General features: G+C 45.1%; 1 protein-coding gene across 1 annotated transcript in view; it reads left to right on the top strand.

Moving 5' to 3' along the window:
• The window catches only part of crybg1a (crystallin beta-gamma domain containing 1a), a 114301-nt gene that overhangs the window by 5731 nt on the left and 85369 nt on the right, over positions 1–23201 (top strand). The window contains exons 2-5 of the mRNA XM_038799243.1: positions 8499–11919; positions 16136–16180; positions 16265–16383; positions 21822–21993. Coding sequence (XP_038655171.1) covers positions 8499–11919; positions 16136–16180; positions 16265–16383; positions 21822–21993 — 3757 coding nt within the window. The remainder of the gene's footprint in view (positions 1–8498; positions 11920–16135; positions 16181–16264; positions 16384–21821; positions 21994–23201) is intronic.

Below are 23201 nucleotides of genomic sequence, written 5' to 3'. Positions count from 1 at the left end.
TCAAAGGCCTTACTGAAGTCCATATAGACAACATCCACTGCCCTACCTGCATCAATCGTCTTTGTGACCTCCTCAAAAAACTCTCTCAAATTAGTGAGACACGACCTGCCCTTCACAAAGCCGTGCTACCTCTCACTAATATGCCCACTTGCTTCCAAATGGGAGGAGATCCTGTGTCGAAGAATTCTCTCCAGTAAGTTCCTACCACTGATGTAAGGCTCACCGGCCTGTAGTTCCCTGGATTATCCTTGCTACCCTTCTTAAACAAAGGAACAACATTGGCTATTCTCCAGTCCTTCGAGACATCACCTGAAGACAGTGAGGATCCAAAGACTTCTGTCAAGGCCTCAGCAATTTCCTCTCATGCCTCCTTCAGTATTCTAGGGTAGATCCCATCAGGCCCTGGTGACTTATCCACCTTACTTTTTTCTTCAAGACGCCCAACACCTCTTCTTCATGGATGTCAATGTGACCCAGGCTATCTACACACCCTTCTCCAGACTCCTCATCCACCAATTCCTTCTCTTTGGTGAATACTGATGCAAAGTATTCATTTAGTACCTTGCCCAGATGAACTGCAGCGGTTCAAGAAGATGGCTCACCATCTCCTTCTCAAAGGCGATTTGGGATGGGCAACAAATGCAGGACTTATCAGCGATGCCCAAATCCCATGAAAGAATGAAAAATGTATTATTATCTGATCAGCTGTTTTATAGTTTTGGGCTGTCTATTATGAGTTCAGGTGAAGTTGCTGAGGAATTGCCTGACTGGCATTTTCTTCTGTCTTCGTTCCATCCCTCCTCCAAGGAACAGAGAAACTCTGCTCTGCCCTGGGTGGGTGTTTCTGTGCAACCCACCACATGTTTTCCGGCAGCAGAGGTGACTCACCATTGCCCGGGAGCGTGATCTTCTGGTCCCACCATTGTCAATGGGGTTTCCTGTTGAAAGCATTCCTCACCATCGGAAAACACGTGGTGGGGTTGTACCATTGGCGGGAGCAGAAAATCCTGCTGGCGTGAATGGCTGGAAAATTTTGGCTACAGTAATTTCCTTTGGAAATATTTATATTATAATTTTTAACAATTTTTATACAAAGCATTCAATAACACAGAGTAACAGGTAAACAGTAAGAACCCCCATTGCCCCCCTACAACAATATAACCTCACCACTAGCCACTACCCCCCAGCGCTTCCCCCCCTCCCCCAAAGCAAACTGACCTCTTTAAAGTACATTATAAACGGCCGCCATCTAAGGTAAAACACTTCCACTAACCCTCTATGGTAAACTTGACCTTCTTGAGGTGCAAAAAGTCCATTTAATTCACCAGCCGTGCCGAGGTGTTGGTGGTGAAGTCGACCTCCAGCCCAAGAGGATCCGTTTTCTTGCCTCAAGTGAGGCAAAGGCCAGACATATACCCCTCCCCCGTCCTGAGCTCCGGCACATCCAAAACCCCATAAAAATCGCCACCAGTGGGCAAGGCTCCAACCCAATGCCCAGGATTGCCGACATAGTATCAAAAAAGGACGTCCAGAAGCCCTGTAGCTTGGAGCGCGACCAGAATATGTGCGCGTGGTGCGCCGGCCCCCTCGAATACCGATCACATCTATCCTCCACCCCATCAAAAAGAAAACTCGTTCTAGCCTTCATGAGGTGTGCCCGAAACATTACTTTTAGCTGAACAGGACAGAGCCTCACACAGGACAAGGTCACGTTCATTCTCCTCAGTGCTTCGCTCCAAATCTCCTCCTCCAAGATCGCCCCCAGCTCTTCTGTCCATTTTGCCTTCACACCCTCAACCAAGCACATCTCCTCCCCCACTATCCGCTGGTATATGCCCGATGTACTGGCCACCTGTGACCTTGAGCATGTTAAAATCCGCTCGAGCAAGGTAGAAGGCTGCTTCATCGGGAAGGCTGGAAAGTACCTTTTGAACCAGCTGCGCACCTGGAGATAGCTCAACCCTTCAGCATCTGTAAGCCCATATTTCTCCTTCAGTTCTCTCAGGCTAGTGATCCGACCGTCGATAAATAAATCTACCATCTTTTTCAACTCTTTTTCTGGCTACAGTATTTAAAGAATATCAGTAAATATCAAAATTGCAGTCAGATAGGGGAGTTGATGCAAAAGTGATAATTGAAACAGTTACCTACTGTCATCCAATCATGCATGGGCCAAAGCTTCATCCAGTTAGACTTTGAGAAGACTAAATCCATTTTTCAACATCACAATCTGTGTATTTATACCACTGATTCCATTCCCCTCTTTGCCACTGTCTCAGGGTGACTCAAACTCTTCACATTCTCTGTATCCTATTTGAACTTGAGCTAAACTTCTGAAACTGTATCCCCTCTAATGTATGCGCCATCTCAACCTCAACATATTTGTTTTGGAAACCTCATCCATGCATTTCCTACCTCAAGACATGACTGTTCCATTGTTCCCTCTCCAAAATTACACTCTCACTCTATTTAAATTTGAGCTCATCGTAAAAGTTGCTGTCCTTATTTGTCCTCCTAATAATAATAATAATCGCTTATTGCCACAAATAGGTTTCAATTAAGTTACTGTAATTAAGTAATGAAGTTACCTAGTCGCCACATTCCGGCGCCTGTTTGGGGAGCCTGGAACGGGAATTGAACCGCGTTGATGGCCCTGTTCAGCATTACAAGTCAACGATTTAGCCCACTGTGCTAAACCAGCATGGTAATTGGCTCTGAGTTAGAGTTGGTACAGTTCTGACTTCATTTACCTGGATAGTTATACAGAAAGTGTTGGAAAAAATCCTAGTCTAGGATAATAATACAACTGATCGCCTCTCCCCCACCACCTCCCCAATTACGGAATCATATAATTGTTGTGGCGCAGGAGGCCATTTGACCTGATGTGTTTGCACCAGCTCTCCGAATGAGCAACCTACCAAGCTCCACTCTCCTACCATTTCTCTATAACCAGACACATTCTTTCTTTCGAATAACAGTCTAATTCCCTTTTGAATGTTCAACCACACTCATAAGACTATTGCTTCTTTAATTAATTGTTTAAAATCTGTGGCCTCTTGTTCTCGATCCTTCCATGAGTGGGAACAATTTCTTCCCATCTACTCTGTCCGGACCCCTCATGATTTTGAAAATCTCTTAGCGTTCTTTTCACTGAGGAACACAATCCTAACTTCTCCAATCTGTCTCATAACTTTTTTCAAATATTGAGAGTACCCAATAATGTTTTTTCCAATTAAGGGGCAATTTAGCGTGGCCAATCCACCTATCCTGCACATCTTTGGGTTGTGGTGGTGAGACCCACGCAGACATGGGGAGAATGTGCAAACTCCACTTTAGAGTTGTACCCCGTTTTATACTGTCTCTCCATTTTCTTCCTTCCAAAATTCACAGTTATCTGTATTGAACTTCATCTGCCGCCCTACATCCATTTCACCAACTTGTCTATTCCCTTTTGAAGTTCGACACTATCCTTGTCACAGTTCACATTATGAGCCGCCCCCCGCCTCCCTTCTTAAACCTTTTGCTCTGCCCCCTGTTTCCCCAACCACCTATCCACCTACTCGCTCAGCTCCCATCCTAATCACTGACCTCACCTACCTACCCCCTTGTACACCTACACACTCACCTATTCACTCAATCACTAACACACTGAGTAGCTTGGGGACCTTTAAGCATTAAGAGAATATGGCAGCTAGTGCTGTATAAAGTGGGTGTGGTTCTGCACTGATTCTTTTCTCTGCTATCTCCGAGGATTCCTGTGTTGAGGGAAGTTCTTCTGCGTTGTGGAATGAAATCGAGAGCCTTTTCAATGTATGCAGGAAGTGCGTAGTTTTGTGTGTGATCAGAGTCAGACACATTTCTGTCTCTGATTGGAAACTTCGGGCCAATGTTTTTTCGAGAGTGATGAAAATTGTAATCTGTGGGCAGAATATTACCAAAAAATGGCCGAGTGGGCAAACAATAGCGAGAAAAGCATCAGCAGGATTTCTCATGGAATCTTGAATCCCTTTGGGAAAAAAAGCGTGGGCGTAGTTAACAGCATTACTCTAGCGAGGCGGAGACTCTTAGAGCCGGAAACCGGCTTCAAACCGATGCCCTGACCGGCGCTGCAGCCGAACGGCCCCCAGGCCATAGCTCGGAGGTCTTGGGGTTCTCCCTCCCGACAGTAATCACCAGCAGGACTGCCAGGGCACATCCCTCCATCCCTCAAAGCTATACTTACCTCTGTGCCCCTGGAGGGATCCCTTCGACTGACTCACGCCTGGCCAGACTTGGTGTAAATGACATGATTATGCGCCTTCGCCAAATCAAGATTCCGCGATGGGGTGAAAGTCGGGAGAGGGTGCTCGCTAATGATAATGTAATGTATTAAAATGAGGTTCCGGAGCTCCCGTGGCGCTATCCTCACCAGTCCACTGAAGGGGGGGAGGGGGGGGGGGGGGGGGTGGAATATCAAAACCCAATCACGTGGAAAGAACCACGTCTTTGGATTCTTTCTGGATTTTAGCCCATGCCGCGTTTCTCACGGACAAAGAGAGAGGGCTTAATATCACCCCAAGTTTCAAACAGCATTTTCAAAAGGCTTGTACAACTTGTTATTCTGAGCCTAGTTTTCGACTTGGTCAACCTGGCAATGCAAACTAGGGCACTGTTTTCTTTTGTTGCAGCCTCCTAACTCTGTATTTGAATTTTTAGAGAGCAGCTAATAATCATTATCAAGCTGTTTTCAGTCCCAGGTAGCTTTGAACTTACACCGACACATTTTATATTTCTGGTATTCCATTCAGCTACTTATATTGTTAAACATATTTCTATATTTGAAGCTATTTGCAAGTTGCGGTCCCACATGCCCAATGTCTCCAGATCCATTTGCCATTATTTCATTGTCTATATTTATTTTACAGGCTGGATTTACATTTTTCAGAACAGATTTTTTTTATTTTTTCCAATTAAGAGGCAATTTAGTGTGACCAATCCACCTACCCCACCCATCTTTGGGTTTAATTTGATTTGATTTATTGTCACATGTACCAAGGAACAGTGAAAAGTATTGTTCTGCGTACAGTGCAGACAGATCATTCCATACATGAAAAAACATATGAAATTAAATGAAACGAAAATCGCTTATTGTCAAGAGTAGGCTTCAATGAAGTTACTGTGAAAAACCCCTAGTCGCCACATTCCGGCGCCTGTCCGGGGAGGCTGGTACGGGAATCGAACCGTGCTGTTGGCCTGCTTGGTCTGCTTTAAAAGCCAGCGATTTAGCCTTGTACATGTAATGTACAAAGTACACAATTGTGGGGGTGAGACCCATGCAGTCATGGGGAGAATGTGCAAACTCCACACAGGCAGTGACCCGGTGCCAGGATTGAACCCGGGTCCTCAGCGCCATGAGGCAGCAGTGATAACCACGCCGCCACCGTGCCGCCCTGATAGAACAGAAATTGAGTGATCTGCTTGCTTCTGCTCCCGCCATCTCATCCCGTCCAATCAAGTGGCAGTTGTCAAATTAGTGGCCCTCCTGCAGGAAGGAAGCCAATTTAAGAGGCAAAGAGGAAGGGGCGAGCTGTAGGCCAGGACATCCTGCAGCAGAGGGGTAATGCCCCAAGCAGGAAGTCAGTCATGACGACAAATGTTAAGGCCCCCTCCCCTCTGCTCTCTAAATGTCTCTCTATTTTTTATCGAAGGTTCACAAAGTCTCAGAAGTAAGTTTAAATAAAAAATGCAGCGCTGCCACCTTCACCAGCAGAATCTGCTACTGCATTCAGCCATTGTCCCAATGGCAGGCCTGTTTTTCTGCCCTTGCACCACTCTGTCATAGCTGCTGTAAAACACACTCGCAAACCTTTTCACAGTCGAGGCCTGAAAACTGCAGCGGGTGACAAAAAATGGAGTGTGGGAGAATTGTAGAATCATAGAATCCCTGCAGTGCAGAAGGAGGCCATTCGGCCCATCAAGTCTGCACCAACCCTTCTAAATGAGCACTCTACCCGTTTACACTCCACCCTACCCTATCCCTGTAACCCAGAACCTGCACATTAAGGGGCAATTTATCATGGCCAATCCACCTAACCTGCACATCTTTGGACTGTGGGAGGAAACCGGAGCACCCGGAGGAAACCCACGCAGACACGGGAAGAAAGTGCAAACTCCACACAGACAGGGGCCGGGATTGAACCCGGGTCCCTGCTGCTGTGAGGCAGCAGTGCTAACCACTATGCCATTGTGTCGCCCCCAACTGTCAGTTGAGTTGTTAATAAGCCGAATAGGTTGTTCATTAGTAATTTCAAAATGACGGGTGCGCTGCAGAACTCTCCACCCGTTTGCCTTCCATAATTTATGTCATTGCACGCTATTTTACGTTCACATGGATTGATGGCCCACCCAATTTGTGGATTTAAAACCCAGCCCCATGTTTCCGATATCAGTTTGTGTTAAGTTATATTTGCGACACATGTGTGCCATCAAATAATGTGTGAAAGTGTGGGACTTTACCGGGAGGCAGCCATTTTACGGTTTGGTCTTGACTGAGTTAATGTTTATCAGTGGTTATTTGTCACTTTGGAAAATAAATTACATTAGTTGATGTCTTGGATGGTCTCTCAAGATGAAGCAGCAGGTTTAGAGGTTGGCTGTTTGGATTAGGGTAGGGTACAATAGTGACAACACTTAAAATGTTTATGTAAATGCTTTAAAAATGGTTTGTGACCTCTTGTAATGTGAAAGATGCTTTTTGAATGTAGCAGTTTAAGAAATAAGCAGGTGTTTCCTCATTGGTAGTTGAGGGGAAAGGAAACTGCTGAAGTGAAGCAAGGACTTTTTGTTCCAAGTCTCCTTTTATTTACAAGAAGGAAATAAATTTCCCTGTAATTTAAAAAAATACATTGAGCGCAGTTCACCAGAAAAATGTCTATGTCTGGTTTCAGGGGCAGCTGTAGTGCCGAGAAACAACTCGCTATTCAATGGCACTTGCGGTTTTGAAGGCTGCCCTGATCTCTGCAGCCCCTCCCTGACCTTTCAGGCTTCTCCCCCCTGCCCTCTCAGTTTTCGATCCCGCCCTCACCGCCAACCTTGAGGAGGCCCCTGGGGAATACCCCTCACCGTCCCTCTAGCTGGTAATGCCTCATGGGGCCCGATCTCTGGCAGTGCTGACCTGGCAGCCTGGCATCCAGGCAGTGCCCCGGCAACCTGGCAGTGACAGTGCAGCACTGCCAGAGTGTCAGGCCGATAGTCCCAAGGTGCTCCGGTGCCAGAGGGAGAGCCAGGGTGCCACTCTTTCTGTCCCCAAGCACCTGGGGTGGTCTCCAATGGCCTGGGAGACCCCCCAGGTGCTGTTACGCCTGGTCCACATTTGTGTGACCCTGGACTGAACGGCTCATTTAAATATGCTGATCTGGGTCACACCCAGTGACGGTGAGATCCAGATCGCGATGAATCGCGCAAGACATTTCTTTTTTTTTAATAAACAATTTTATTGAGGTAGTTTTTGGCTTTGTAAACAGTTACAAACATCAACAGAAAGAAAGCAAAAAAGGCAAAAATGTGCAAACATCCATGTACTTTCAATACTTCAATCGTAACATACTGCACAAGCCCGCTCCTCTCCCACCGGTACTACCCGCCATTCTTTCCCTCCTACTCTACTCTACCCCCCCCACCCCCCCACCCCCTGCTGACGCTCACTCTCCTGCAAAGAAGTCAATAAATGGTTGCCACCTCCGGGCGAACCCCTGTACAGATCCCCTCAAGGCGAACTTAATTTTTTCCATACCCAGGAAACTCGACATGTCCGCAAGCCACAACTCAGTCTTCGGGGGCATTGAGTCCCTCCACGCCAATAGTATTCGTCGCCGGGCCATCAGGGAAGCAAAGGCCAAAACATCGGCCTCTTTCTCCCACTGGACTCCCGGGTCTTCCGAAACCCCAAAAATTGCCACCCCTGGACTCATCACCACCCTTGTTTTTAGCACCTGGGACATGATCCCCGCAAATCCCTCCCAGTACCCCCTCAGCTTAGGGCATGCCCAAAACATGTGAATGTGGTTCGCTGGTCCGCGCAAGACATTTCTAACGACGCAAATCTCGCCTGCGAAATTCAATGTCCTCGTCCCTACACCAAGGGGGTGCGATGAGGTCACTGAATCGCGCGCTTGATATTTTCCAGCCTCTTCTGGGTTTTGGGGAGATATAAGATGATTCCTTACCTGTTGGTATAGGTGATACTCCAGGATGTTTCCCATTATTGACAAAAAACATAGCATTGTGGTGAGGGAGATCTTACTTTACAAAAAAAAAATCAAACAACAATGAGACTAATTTACTTTTTAAAAGGAGAAAAAGTACTACACCTTCGGTTTCCTTTCTCTTTCAGTACAAGGGAAATACCTCACTGCCAGATTCAGAGTACAACGTACCTGTGCAGGTTTATGGCTAGAATGAGGAGCAAACTTGTTTTACCTTTTCTTGTGTCACTTCAATTTTTTTGTTTATTCTTACAGTCCATCAGCTGGAAAGGAAGATGGACCTGGTGCCTTGATCACTTCAAATCAATATGTAACCTGCGCTGAGACTAGAACTGAGGAGGAAGAGACCATTAGAATTACTCTGCCTCGAAAAAAGAATGCCACAAGTCACCACAAAGTTGACTTCTATGCCACCAAGGACCTGCCATTAGCCTCGACCGAGAATAAAAAGTACATAGGTAGTCTAAAGATTCAAATACACAACAAATCTGCCAAACAAGCAGAATCTCCTGCAACTGAAATTGGCAAAGAGCTGCCAAGCATTCCCATGCACGCTGAAGCATCTGGAGGTGTAAATGAAGATGTGAGCCATAATGCAGGTGAGATTTTAAAAGCAATTTGTGTGGACGATGTTGAGACAAAGCTCATTTCTGCAGAAGAACACAAAAACAAAGAAAAGAACAGCACAAGTGCCCCTGCTGAAAATACACCTTTAAAAACATTTCCGGATGCTCACACTGGTAGACCAGAAGAAAATAGCTCACTTGGTATTGTTTCAACAGTATTACATACAAAGGCTGAAGTGGACAATCAATCATTTCCTATAAAAATGCTTGTGTCTGGAATAAATTCATCTGAAATCGATGTCCCCACAGAGAATGTTAAAGTGCACAAGGCTGACATAGTTGCAACCACCAGTGACCTTGACCTGCCTGTACCATTGGCTGGAGTAGGATTGCAAAATCGAGAAATTAAAGAAAATACCTCATTACCTCTAAATATACTGATTTTTGAAACTGCAGAATCTGAAATTGAGAAAGGTGCCCCCACCAAGAATGTTAATGAGCAAAAGGCTGTGCAAGACGACGCAAAAGGTGAAATTCCCCAGCTTGTTCAGCAAAATACACCCAATGTGGAACATCAAGACATTGAAGTTAAGGACACAACATTATCTCAGAAAATTCAAGCATCTGCAACTGAAGTGTCTGATGTTAAAGACACAAATTCGGACCATGCTGGTGACCAAAAAGATAGACAAAGTGCTGCAGTAGTTAAAATTGCACAACAAAGTCCACCAAAACCGCAACCTAGAGTCATCAAGGATGTAGGTTCACCTGAAAGCCCAGAAATGTCTGAAACAACACCTGAAATTAAGGGAGAAGTGCTTGCAAAGAGTGATAGTAAGAGGTCATCTGACTTGGGTGCAGGAAAAGCTGAGCTTGCTCAGGAAAGTTCACCAGTGTTGCAAATTAATGATTCCAAAGCACAGAGCACATTTCCTGAGCTCGTACAGTCGCTTAAAAGCACTGTGCATGAAATGAAAAAGGACACAAATGCAAACTTTATTAGTGAACAGCAGGAATGCCTGGGTGTGATAATGGCTGAAGGTACCTTACCTGTACAATTAAGTTCATCAAAGACACAACAAAGAGAAACTAAGGTCAAGGACACATCACCGCAATGTATAGTCAATGTGTCTGTAACAGAGAAAGAAGCATTTACAATTTGTTCTACTGTGGAAAAATCAGGCACAGATACATTAACAAGTGATGTCCTGCCTTTTCAAAAGAGCATGATAGATTCAGCATGTAAGGAAAAAGAAATACAGAACACTGCATCTTTGTGTGTGAAAGCCTCTAAAATCACAATGCATGAAATTAAAACAGACACCATGACAGATGTTGTTAGTGACACTGAGTTGGGTCCAAATGAAGCAACAGTGGAGTTTGCACTGCCTTTAGAGCTGAACACAACCATGCTACAAAATAATAACTCAGAAATAAAAGCAACAATATTACTTGGGGCTGAAATGAATAACAAAGCATCTGCAAACAGTTCTAATGAGTTGAATACTTTAACCAGCGATGACATCATCCCACCTATGCAAAAAGAGGTGGTTAACTTGCAATACAGAGAAGCCAACGTAAATGACATACCAGTTTGTGCAGAGACATCTATCACAGTGTCTAAAATTAGGAACGATGTCACTGAAAATGGGGCTGGTGACACAGTGACTAGCTCCACTGCAGCAAGAGGAGAGCTTGCTCTGCCTGCAGAGCAAAATGTGTCTACATTGGAAAATAGAGGCTTCGAAATAATAGAGGCAGCTTTGCCTCAGAGCCTGGAAACATCTAGGAGCACTGGGTCCAAAATAAACAAAGGTTTCTCTTCGACTGCAGCCTTTGAGCAAAAGGCTGGTTCAGAGAATGCAATGAACAACTTTGGTCAACCTGTCTTGTCAAGCACACCTAAAATTCTGCATAATGAGACCAAACTGAAGAGAGCAGCAGCAGCCTCAAGTGTAGAGACACCTGCCGGAAATCTTCCCAGAACAGAAGATTCCCAAACAGCAGATTCTACTGCAAAAGAATTAGAACTGGGTGCAGCAACAAATCAATTTTCTCTGCCAGTTCAGAACACAAAAGAATCGCAACTTAGGGAACCTATAGTCAAAGAGGCTTCGGTGGTTGATGATTCCTGGACAACTAAAGCAATCGTTGACCCAAATGGAGACCTGGATTCTCTAACGAATGTCTTTGCATCATTTGTGCCGCAAACGGCCTCAAAATCCGAGGCAAATGGACTGAATGTTTCATTCAACGAAGGCAGTAGCTTAGACAGCTCTTCAGATATGGAAAGCTTCACAGAAACAATTCGTAAATATGGGAATCCCATTAATCTTCCCCAAAAGAAGCAGCGAGTTCCCAAAGTGCCCTTTGTGCCACCGTTTGCCATGCCACCAATTCAGGAAGACCGAACATCACCAAAAAAGGAGAAAACATTTGATCCAAGTTCTTTCAGATGTGGTTTAATGAAAAATCGGTATACAAACAAAGCACCTTTATCTCTCCTCAAATTGCAACAAACTGAAACAAAGTCTAAAGTAGTCAAACGTGTATCTGCAGAGCAGAGCTTGCTTTTTAAATCTCTGACAAATAAAAGTTCACGTTCGCGTGTTTCAAAACAGAAGAATGCAGAAAACGATCCTGCTTCTCCATCGGATAGCAAAAGATCACGATTGGAGGTTGACGAAACACTCGCCCAAACATCCAACCCATCAGCTGAACCTGTGATAGAACCGGCTGATCTCACACCACCATTACTGAGAAATGATGTTGTTGAAGAATTTAAATTTGATTTGTCAAATCCATCCTTTCCAGAGACCCAGTTGCCAAAGTTTATGGAAAATAATTTGGAAGTCAGTACCTCTGAGCTGGAAGATAAATCTGATAACTCAGAAAAGCAATCAGAAAATGGATTAACCATCCCTGACTTGAAAACAAATCTCTTGGAAATTAATACAGATTTTACGGGTATTACAAATACTTGTGCACTTGACAATATACCAACTTTCCTGGGATCAAGCACTGTAGATGACAATCAAAATCCCTTAAGTTTATTTAATGCTGATTTGTTCACTCCCAATTTCGTATTGCCCAATCTACCAGAAGTTGGGGTAAGTTCGTTTTAGTTATTACTTCGGACTACAATTTAAAGTCATTTACCATGAAACATTTTGGTGCTATAGAATCCCTAAAGTGTAGAGCGAGGCCATTCGACCCATCGAGTCTGCACCGACCCTCCGAACGTACACCGCCCTATTCCCATAACACCATAATCCCAGTTAACCTGCACGTTTTTGGGCACTAAGGAACAATTTAGCATGTGCAGGTTAGGCCATTTCACCTAACCTGCACACTTTGGATTGTGGGAGGAAACCGGAGCAGCCGGAAGAAATCCACACAGACACTGGGAGGACTCTAGATTCAGCATTATGATCCTTGAAAAATAAATCAAGTTAGTTGACAAATAGTTGTCTCGTTTCCTAGTCAATGGTATTATTTATCTTTTAGTGTAAATTATAAAGAACCTCGACAACTACATGCCAGAGTAATTTTCAAAATATATAAACGATTGAAAAATAGAATGGAAAGGATGCAAAGGTCATATTTCAAGATTCTTGTTCCAATCAAAGAATTCATTTGAGTCTGGGATCTGTACAGTGGTGTAAAACAGAAAGGGAAAGGGCAGATTAGGTGCTGAGATTTGTATATTAATTTACCACATCAGTTGGTAAATTGCCCATCTCTACAGTCTGCTTCAAACGTTTCAATATACTCTGTTTTAAAGCCTCCATTGACATAGCAGTGCAATATAATTACTTTTTGAATGTTTAGCTGAGCTGCAAACTCACTAATGAATTCAGCTCACAATGGGGCTGTTTAAAAAAAATAAATTTATAGAGTACCCAATTCATTTTTTCCAATTAAGGGGCAATTTAGCATGGCCAATCCACCTATCCTGCACATCTTTGGGTTGTGGGGGTGAAACCCATGCAAACACGGGGGAATGTACAAACTCCACACGGACAGTGACCCAGAGCTGGGATTGAACCTGGGACCTCGGTGCCATGAAGCAGCAGTGGCAACCACTGCACCACCGTGCTACCCAATGGGGCTGTTGACATCAAGGCAGCATTTGCCCGAGTGTGGCATCGAGGAACCCTAGCTTCCTTCAAAGTTTATGATCAAACTGGAGTCAATGGGAATCAGGAGGAAACTCTCCGCTCATTGGAGCTATACCTGGCATAAAGTAAGATGGTTGTGGTGGTTGGAGGTCAATCCTCTCAGCTCTAGGACATCACTGCAGGGGTTCCTCACGTTAGTGTTCTAGGTCCAACCATCTTCAGCTGCTTCATCAATGACCTGCATTCCATCATAAGGTTAGAAGTGTGAATGTTTGCAGATGACTGCAAAATGGTCAGCCGCATTCGCAACTCCTCAGATAATGAAGCAATCCATGTCAAATGCAGCAAGACCTGGGCAATATCCAGGCTTGGGCTGACAAGTAGCAAGTTACTTTGCACCACACAAGTGCCAGGCAATGACCAGCTCCTCCAAGAGAGGATCTAACCATCGCACCTTAATATGCAATGCCATTACCATCGCTGAACCCCACAATCAATATCCTGAGGATTACCATTGCTCATAAACAGAACTGGACTAACCATATTAATACTGTGGCTGCCAGAGCAGATCAAAGGCTAGGAATCGTACGGCGAGTTACTCACCTCCTGACCCTCCAAAGCCTGTTCATCATCTGCAAGGCACAAACAAGTCAGGATTGTAATGGAATACTCTCCACTTACCTAGATGAGTGCAGCTCCAGCAACACGCAATAAGCTCAACACCACCCAGGACAAAGCAGCCCACTTTTTTCAGAAAATAATTTATTGAGAACTTTATAATTTTAACAATTTTAAACATTAAATTTCAACAAGAACGAAACAATATGACCCACAAACCCCCCAAGTAACAAACCCCAGCCAACATGGATTACACAGACTGTGCCTTCTGCCTTCTTCTCCAGCCCCCCTCCCGTTGGTTCTCCGGCCTTACGCGTCCTCCCGTGCCTCCCCTTCCCCCCAATTCCGCTGCTGACAGCTTACCTTTCCTCAAAGAAGTCGATGAACGGCTGCCACCTCCGAGCAAACCGCGGCGACAATCCCCTCAAGACAAATTTAATTTTCTCGAGTCTGAGAAACCCCGTCATGTCACTAACCCAGACCCCCGACTTCAGGGGCTCCGAGTCCCTCCACCCTATTAGGATGCGTCTCTGGGCCACCAGGGAGGCAAAGGCCAGGACATTGGCCACTCTCACCCCCTGAGCTCCCGGGTCCTCCGACATACCAAAGATCACCACCTCTGGTCTCGGCACCACCCTCAGTTTCAATACCTCTGACAGGACGTCAGCAAACCCCTGCCAGAAGCCCCTCAACCTCGGACATGCCCAAAACATATGGACATGATTCGCAGGCACAGCGCCCACACCTATCCTCCACCCTCTCAAAGAACCTGTTCATCCGGGCCACAGTCACGTGTGCCCTGTGGACCACCTTAAATTGTATCAGACTGAACCTGGCACACAACGAGGATGCATTGATTCGCCTCGGGGTCTCCTCCCATAATCCAGCCTCCAACTCCCCACCCAGCTCTTCTTCCCATTTTCTCTTCACCATCCCTATCGGGGCACCCTCCTATTCCATTAGTTCCTTATAGATCTCTGAAACTTTCCCCTCTCTTATCCCTGTTCTCGACACCACCTTATCCTGTAGATCCTGGTGTGGCAGGTGAGGAAAGGTCGGAACCTGCCTCCGCACAAAATCTCTTACTTGTAGACACCATTCCCACCTGGCAACTCAAGCTCCTCCAAAGCAGCCCACTTGATTGCTACCCCTTCCACAAACATTCAATCCCTCGATCACTGACGAACAGTGGCAGCTGTTTTGTACCATCTACAAGATGCACTGAAGGAACTTGCCAAGGTTCCTTCGGCAGCACCTTCCAAACCCACAATCACTAGCATCGCGAAAGGACAAGAACACCAGATACCTGGGAACTCCACCACCTCGAGGTTCCCCTCCAAGCCACTCACCACCTTGACTTGGAAATATTCTGCCATTCTTTCACTGTCACTAGTTCAAAATCCTGGAACTCCCATTCTAACAGCACTGAGGGTGTGTCTACACCTGAAGGAATGCAGCGGTTCAAGAAGGCAACTCACCAAAACCTTCTGATGGGCAACCAGGATGGGCAATAAATGCTGGCCTAACCAGCGACACCCACAAGCGTTAAGACGATTAAAGACTTTTTCAACTGGGACGGGAATCACAAATTTTAGCCATTTTAAAATCTGACAAGGAGCCTTATTATTTGAAAAATGGCTACAATGCCTACCTACATTTCCTCAGAGCCTGCACATTGAAGTGACACATTATATGTGATGTATTTTGGAATGTTTAGGTATTATTTAAGTACCCAATTTGTAAATTATCACACAATGGCCAGGATTTTGTTGGATCTAAAAGGTGCTTGCAGACCTGTAAGAGAACCAGTGGGGTTAGTTATTTGGGAGAGGCCTATTGGAATCAGATGACTTTGAGGCACTTAATTGACCGATGTTGAGCCTGTCCTCTGTTCGAGATCCTCAGCAGTAGAAGCCTGCCTGCTGACAACTGAGGCCGGCAGCTTGTCATTGCCACCAGAGCCCCTGCAAACGGTGGTTGTTGGAGGGTTCTGCATTAACCCAAACCCAGGAGCCCGAGGAAGGACCCCAGGCCAAAGGTTAATGAAGGCAGGATGCGGGTCACAGGAGAGGACAAGGGTAAAGGTGGCTTTCAGTGGCCACCCCTTGCCTTATGCCAAGTTGCTTGATTGGGCATAGAGTGCCTGATAATGTGGGAACATTCTTGGGAGGCCACTGGCAAACTGAACAGAGTTTGAAGGCCGCGGGAGATCCATTAGGTCTCCACTAATTGCAGTGAGCTCAGAGATATTAAGTGTTAGTTTGATCATTCATCAGCCTCATTGACATTCCCAACCAGTGGCCGGGAATCGCAATTGTCCCCTCCGCCAAGAGACTGACATGGTGCTTTTCTGAGAATTAAGTGGGCCTGGCTTCCGTGATTCCTGACAAGGTGGACTGCATAAAATCTAGCACATAGATTTCACAATTTATTACCATTAGTTGTATACTTAAAGTAGGAAAATTCAGGAACTGACTTGGGGGAAATAATTCTCATGCCCAGGTAATGTGGGTGAAACATTGCAGAAGATAACTGGTTGTTAGAATGTATAGAATAAAAACTAACCAGATTATGATTCCATTGATAGGTACCTGAAACAAGAGAATTAACATTAAATTCTAGACCTGGAAAGGTAAGGATCATGTGCCAATATTCAATGAAGCCATTTGTTAATGAATCACAAAGGAGGGTTTTTTAAATACAGTCTATTTTTCAGATTGTGATTTACAATCAGTGCAATCTTTGTGGAGAAGCTATTGAAGTCTTCCATGATGTTAAGGATGCTACATCTTGGAAGCTGGGCCGTGAAATTTCCATCAGGGTGGTAAGAGGCTGGTAAGATATTCATTTGTTTTGCACTGTGGCATTTTACTATGTTAAAGATATCATGTAATACAAGTTTTCGTTGATGCCCATTGTTCTGAGACGCAAACTAATGTTCATGTTCGTATCATATTCAACTCCATTGTAGTACCGTTCCCTATGACCTTGTGATAATGCAATTATTGAAGAATGTGTAAATTATTGCGAAATAATTGCTCATGCTAAATACTGTGGGGAAATAAATAAGTTGAAAGCATGAAATTGAGCTGATCTGTGTTTTGTCTCAAGAAAAATAAAGTAAACAACTAAACAGTGAAAATTGAGGTAGGAACAAACAAGTTAAAAATACATATTCGGTCAGTCATTATCTGAAAAGAGAAGGGGCAGATTAAAATTTCAAACAGAGACCCATTATCTAACACGAACAGACATGGTTTATATGCCCTGCATTCTGAGACTTAGATTTGATTCTTTATTAAGTGCTGAGAGTTCAGTGCTGGGGCTGGGTCTGTAATTTGAGCTTGCCAAGACAGGAAAGTAAATCGGTCCAATGCAGTTGGAGAGTACAATATTTTCTTTGATTCAGTATGAGGTGATTTATAATGACTAATTGTGTAGTTGTGCAACATTAAAGTTGGCACAGAATGGTTTTGCTTCACACAAGCACAATCAAATGTAAATTCTTGTAGTACACTTTAATTCAATAGCAAAATTTAAATCGTATAACAATCTCGGTTGCTACAATCTCTTTGAGAGACTGATAGCTTTAAGAAAATGTGAATTCTCGGTGACCAACATAAAAGAATCAAACGATTTCAAGTTGTTTACTTTTGAAAGATTTGTTCATGGCGTGTGGCCATCACTGGCTGGGTCAGTATTTATTGGCCAACCCTAGGAAAAAACCTTAAATGTCCACATGTTCCATCTGTTTGATCAGAGAACATCTACCTACTCACAAGGATGGCACAATGGTTAGCACAGCGCCAGGGACCCGGGTTCAATTCCGACCTTGGGTGACTGTGTGGTGTTTGCACATTCTCCGTGTGTCTGCCTGGGTTTCCTCCGGGTGCGCTGGTTTCTCCCACAGTCCAAAGATGTGCAGGTTAGGTGGATTGGCCATGCTAAATTTTCTCTTACTGTCCAAAAGGTTGGTGGGGTTACTGGGTTATGGGGATAGGGTGGGGACATGGGCCTAAGTAGGGTTCTCTTTCAGAGGGTTGGTGCAGGCCCGATGGGCAGAATGGCCTCCATCTACACTGTAGTGGTTCTATGATTCCATGATTTCATCTCTTGCCCACAGTGAAAACAGCCTTTTCACTCTGTTGACCACAGCAGCTGTTCCCCCTCTCTCTCTGTCTCTCTCTCTCTCACAGACTCTGTTCAAAGTCTCAAATCTGCAATAGCAAAAACATCTAACTCTCCCTTTGTGTTCTGGTGTTAAACCTAACATATGTACTTCAATAGCACTAACTTAGGGTTCCCCCCAGTTCCCATGGTAAGCAGGTCACACCAGTTTATCGCCGGGCAGAACAAGCAGGAATTCACATGTCCCTTTTCATTACGTTATTTTACCTTGAATTTGAAGAGACAGTCCAAAATGTAACCATTTCTTGAAACCTTTCATGCTATTAACACCTCCCCACTAAAAGAAGAAAAATCATTAGCATGGCAATTTTCCTACAACACTATCAAAATTTAACATTGTAAACGCCTACTTTACTACATACAGTAGAAGGAATATTCTCTCCCTTGTTACATTTCACCATGAAGCAGTTCATAGCATTATACGGCTTAACCTGTCATGCCCAATCTCATGTATATGGATTTAAAGTTCAGTTTGTAATTCTAATTTTCTTATAATAATTATCCTTATTGTCACAAGGCTCCGCAAGGTTGTTCCGTCGTTCAAAAAGAATATAGCTTGTCTGGATCTTAAACTCCACTTTCCTGCCTGTCCCCATAAAATTTGACTCTCTTGTTCAAAAATCAGTCTACCTCAGCCTCAAATATATTCAATGTCACAGCTAATATTGCTCTTTGGGGAAGAAAATTCCAAAGACTGAAGATGCTCTGAGAGAAGAAATTCTTCTTCATCCCTGTCTTAAATGGGAAACCCCCTATTCTTAAATAATAATAATAATCGCTTATTGGGGCAGCACGCTAGAACAAGTGGATAGCACTGCGGCTTCACAGCTCCAGGGTCCCAGGTTTGAATCCCCGCTGGGTCACTGTGTGGAGTCTGCACGTTCTCCCCGTGTCTGCGTGGGTTTCCTCCGGTTGCTCCGGTTTCCTCGCACAGTTCAAAGACGTGCAGGTTAGGTGGATTGGCCATGATAAATTGCCCTGAGTGTCCAAAACGGTTAGGAGGGGTTATTGGGTTACGGGGATAGGGTGGAAGTGAGGGCTTAAGAGGGTTGGTACAGACCCGATGGGCTGAATGGCCTCTTTCTGCACTGTATGTTCTATGTTACTGTGAAAGCCCCTAGTCATCTTCCAAATGCGTGCATTCATTTTACTACGAGTGTCGTCAGCTGGAGTAGCAAATCTGCTTTCTGATTTTGAGTAGGTTTCTATGTCTTGGATAACAAAATCTGTACTTGATTCTGTCTGGTTAAATTTGTCCAGAACAACATTGCTGATTTCTCATTATCCCTCAGGCTTCCTGGTACTGATGGGTGTGAATCACAAACCTAGAAGAAATTCTTCTTAACCTCTTGATTCAGCAGTCTCCTTTGTTCTTCTGTAAACCCAGACACTGCATTAGCATCAGGGTTTTGATCTCTTAACACAGGACGTGATCTACCCGAATGAGTCTTATAGTGCGCTAGATTAGCCGGCTGTCTCTGGTGCTTGGAGCACCAAGAAACACCCCGCTATCTAATGCCCAACTGGGTAGGTTAGGGTCCTCAGCATGGAACTCTCTGATGAGGCCACACTTCGTCCCGTTTTCTGCACAGAGGAGCTCCGCTGTCTGGAACTGACGTCCCGATCTCTTGAGCTACCAACACGACCCCCGAACCCCCCCCCCCCACTCGCTTTAAGAGGCCCTCCTGGCCACCCCCCAATCCCCCAGCAGGGCATAACTCGGGCACTGCCAGGGTGCCAGGCTGACAGTGCAAAGCTGGCATCTTTTGTGCGGCGGTGATTGGGCCTGGATGTGCCCTATGCAGATGCAGGGGCTATGGTGTTGGCCCGGGGAACCCCCTTGTAGTGATTGTGGATTGGTAGGGGGGAGGTTCGGGGGTCGCTTTGGTAGCTTGACAGATCGAGACAACATTAAAAAAAAAATTTAGCGAACCCAATTGATTTTTTCCAATTAAGGGGCAATTTAGTGTGGCCAATCCGCCTAGCCTGCACATCCTTGGGTTGTGGGGGCGAAACCCACGCAAACACGGGGAGAATGTGCAAACTCCACACAGACAGTGACCCAGAGCTGTGATTGAACCTGGGACCAGTTTTTCGAAGAGGTCACAAAGGTGATTGATGCAGGTAGGGAAGTGGATGTCTCTATATGGGCTTCAGTAAGGCCTTTGACAAGGTCCCTCATGGTAGACTGGTACAAAACGTGAAGTCACACGGGATCAGGAGTGAGCTGGCAAGGTGGATACAGAACTGGCTAGGTCATAGAAGCCAGACAGTAGCAATGGAAGGGTGCTTTTCTAATTGGAGAGCTGTGACTAGTGGTGTTCCGCAGGGATCAGTGCTGGGACCTTTGCCGTTCGTAGTAAATATAAATGATTTGGAGGAAAATGTAACTGGTCTGATTAGTAAGTTTGCAGACGACACAAAGGTTCGTGGAATTGCGGATAGCGATGAGGACTGTCAGAGGATAGAGCAGGATTTAGATTGTTTGGAGACTTGGGCGGAGAGATGGCAGATGGAGTTTAATCTGGACAAATGTGAGGTAATGCATTTTGGAAGGTCTAATGCAGGTAGGGAATATACAGTGAATGGTAGAACCCTCAAGAGTATTGAAAGTCAGAGAGATCTAGGTGTACAGGTCCACAAGTCACTGAAAGGGGTAATACAGGTGGAGAAGGAAGTCAAGAAGACATACGGCATACTTGCCTTCATTGGCCGGGGCATTGAGTATACGAATTGTCAAGTCATGTTGCAGCTGTATGGAACCTTAGTTAGGCCACACTTGGCGTATAGTGTTCAATTCTGGTTGCCACACTACCAGAAGGATGTGGAGGCTTTAGAGAAGGTGCAGAAGAGATTTACCAGGATGGTGCTTGGTATGGAGGGCATTAGCTATGAGGAGCGGTTGAATAAACTCGGTTTCTTCTCACTGGAACGACGGAGGTTGAGGGGCGACCTGATAGGTCTACAAAATTATGAGGGGCATAGACAGAGTGGATAGTCAGAGGCTTTTCCCCAGGGTAGAGGGGTCAATTACTAAGGGGCATAGGTTTAAGGTGCGAGGGGCAAGGTTTAGAGTAGATATACGAGGCAAGTTTTTTTACACGGAGGGTAGTGGGTGCCTGGAACTCGCTGCCCGAGGAGGTGTTGGAAGCAGGGACGATTGTGAAATTTAAGGGGCATCTTGACAAATACATTAATAGGATGGGAATAGAGGGATACGGACCCAGGAAGTGTAGAAGATTGTAGTTTAGTCGGGCAGCATGGTCGGCACAGGATTGGAGGGCCGAAGGGCCTGTTCCTGTGCTGTACTTTTATTTGTTCTTTGTTGCTTCACAGTGCCAGGGACCCGGGTTTGGTTCCTGGTTTGTGTCACTGTCTGTGTGGGGTGCACGTTCTCCCCGTGTCTGCGTGGGTTTCCTCCAGGTGCTCCGGTTTTCCGAAAGACGCGCTGTTCGGTGAATTGGACATTCTCCACCTTTTTGACTGGGGAACATCTTTGTGTGCACATTCTATCTCGTAGTTAACAGGAAAACAGCATTTTTCACTCTGCTGACTGCAGTAGCTGCTCCCTGTATCCCCCACCCGCTCTCTCTTCCTCTCTCTCTCTCTCAGTTTTCTCTTTCTCTCGGGTTTCTCTCTCTCCTTGTGCTCAAAGTCTTTGAGACAGTAAATCTGCAAATCCAAAATTATCTGCCTCTCCCTTTGTGTTTCAGGTGTTAAATCTTACACATGCTTTTCAGTAGCACTGACCTGAGCTCTTGGTCACCATGGTAGCCACAACAGCTTATTGCTGGGCAGAACCAGCAAGAGGTCACATGCCCCTTTTCATGACATCACTTTACCCTTTATTTAAAGAGGCAGTCAAAAATGTAACCATCTTATAAAACCTGGCATTCTTAACACAGTTCATGCCCCTTTAATTTGGAATGTTTATTATGAATGGATTAGAAATGGTGATGAGACTAAGTTGGAAATATTGTACATTAAAACTTAAGTAGAATTGTTAGTGTGAGATAGAATTCCATAAATATTGTGTGACTGGTATTCACAATATTCATTGTAATATTCTAAACTTTTCTCAACAGTTGGCTTATTTATCAAAAGCCTAACTTTGAAGGTGATAAAATTGCATTGGAGGACGATGTCCTGGAACTTTCAGAAATTTGGGGACAGGAGGTGGCTGAGGACAATTGTGATGATGCACACATATCTTCCCCTAAAGAATCTCGTATTGGCTCTTTAAGAAGAATAGTTAAGGTAAGAGTACTTTCTCAGTATTTCAATCAAAAATATACCGGTATTGATGCATATGTTTTATTTGATTTATTTATTTTATTTTAAAATGTTTTTATTAAGGCATTTATATGTATATATGCATCAGACACAACCAAACCCCAAATAAATAACCAACATCACTGCACCCCATCCTCCCTGTCATTATCCTCCACCACTCTGCCTCCTTTTTTTAAAGTACCCCATCACCCATTGCTGACTTCTTAACTATCCTTGAAGAAGTCGATTAGTGGTTTCCATCTCCAGGCAAACCCCTCCACAATCCCTCTCAAGGCGAACATGATTTTTTCCAACCTAAGGAATTCCGCAAGGTCGCTAACCCACACGCCTGGTTTTGGCAGCCCAGAGTCCCTCCACTCCAACAGGATCCATCTCCGGGCTAACAGAGAGGCAAAGGCCAAAGCATCGGCCTCTCTCGCCCCCTGGGCTCCCAGGACTTCCGACACTCAAAAAATCGCCACTTCTGGACTCAGGCCTACCTTCATCCTCAGCACCTCATTACGTCAGCGCACCGCCCATACCTATTCTCCACCCCCTCAAAAAACCTGCTCATTCTGGCCACCATCATATGCGCCCTGTGAACTACTTTAAATTGGATGAGGCTAATCCTAGCGCACAAATAGGATGCATTCACCCTTCTCAAAGCCTTCTCCCATAACCCAGCCTCCAGCACCCTCCCCAGCTCTTCCTCCCACTTCCACTTAACTTCTCCTATCGGGGCACTCTCCCAACCCATTAATTCTTTATAAACCATGTTTTCGACACCACCTTGTCCTGCAAACCCGAGGGCGACAGGTCGGGTCAGCACAGCAGTTGTTTCCTCACATAGTTTAGTACCTCCATCCGCTCCCACACCAACCCTTCCCCCACTACCCACTACCTGACCATGGCTATATTTGCTGCCCAGTAGTATTTCAGCAAATTTGGCAAGGCCAGCCTGTCCCCCTCCACGTCATCACTCCAGCAGCACCTTCTTCAGCCATGGGGCTTTTCCCGAGATCAATGCATTAATCTTTCTAAAGAAGACCGTTGGATTAAAAATCTGGAACATGAATAGAAATCTTGGGAGTGCCATCATCTTCCCAGACTGCACCCGCCCAGCCAACGACAACGGGAGCACGTCCTACCTCCTAAAATCCCCCTTTATCTTCTCCACCAATCGTGACAGATTC

Source organism: Scyliorhinus canicula, chromosome 6 (assembly GCF_902713615.1).
Source record: "Scyliorhinus canicula chromosome 6, sScyCan1.1, whole genome shotgun sequence".
Taxonomy (NCBI): domain Eukaryota; kingdom Metazoa; phylum Chordata; class Chondrichthyes; order Carcharhiniformes; family Scyliorhinidae; genus Scyliorhinus; species Scyliorhinus canicula.
The sequence above is the reverse complement of the archived record's forward strand: the minus strand, read 5'-3'. Positions and strand labels throughout refer to the sequence as shown.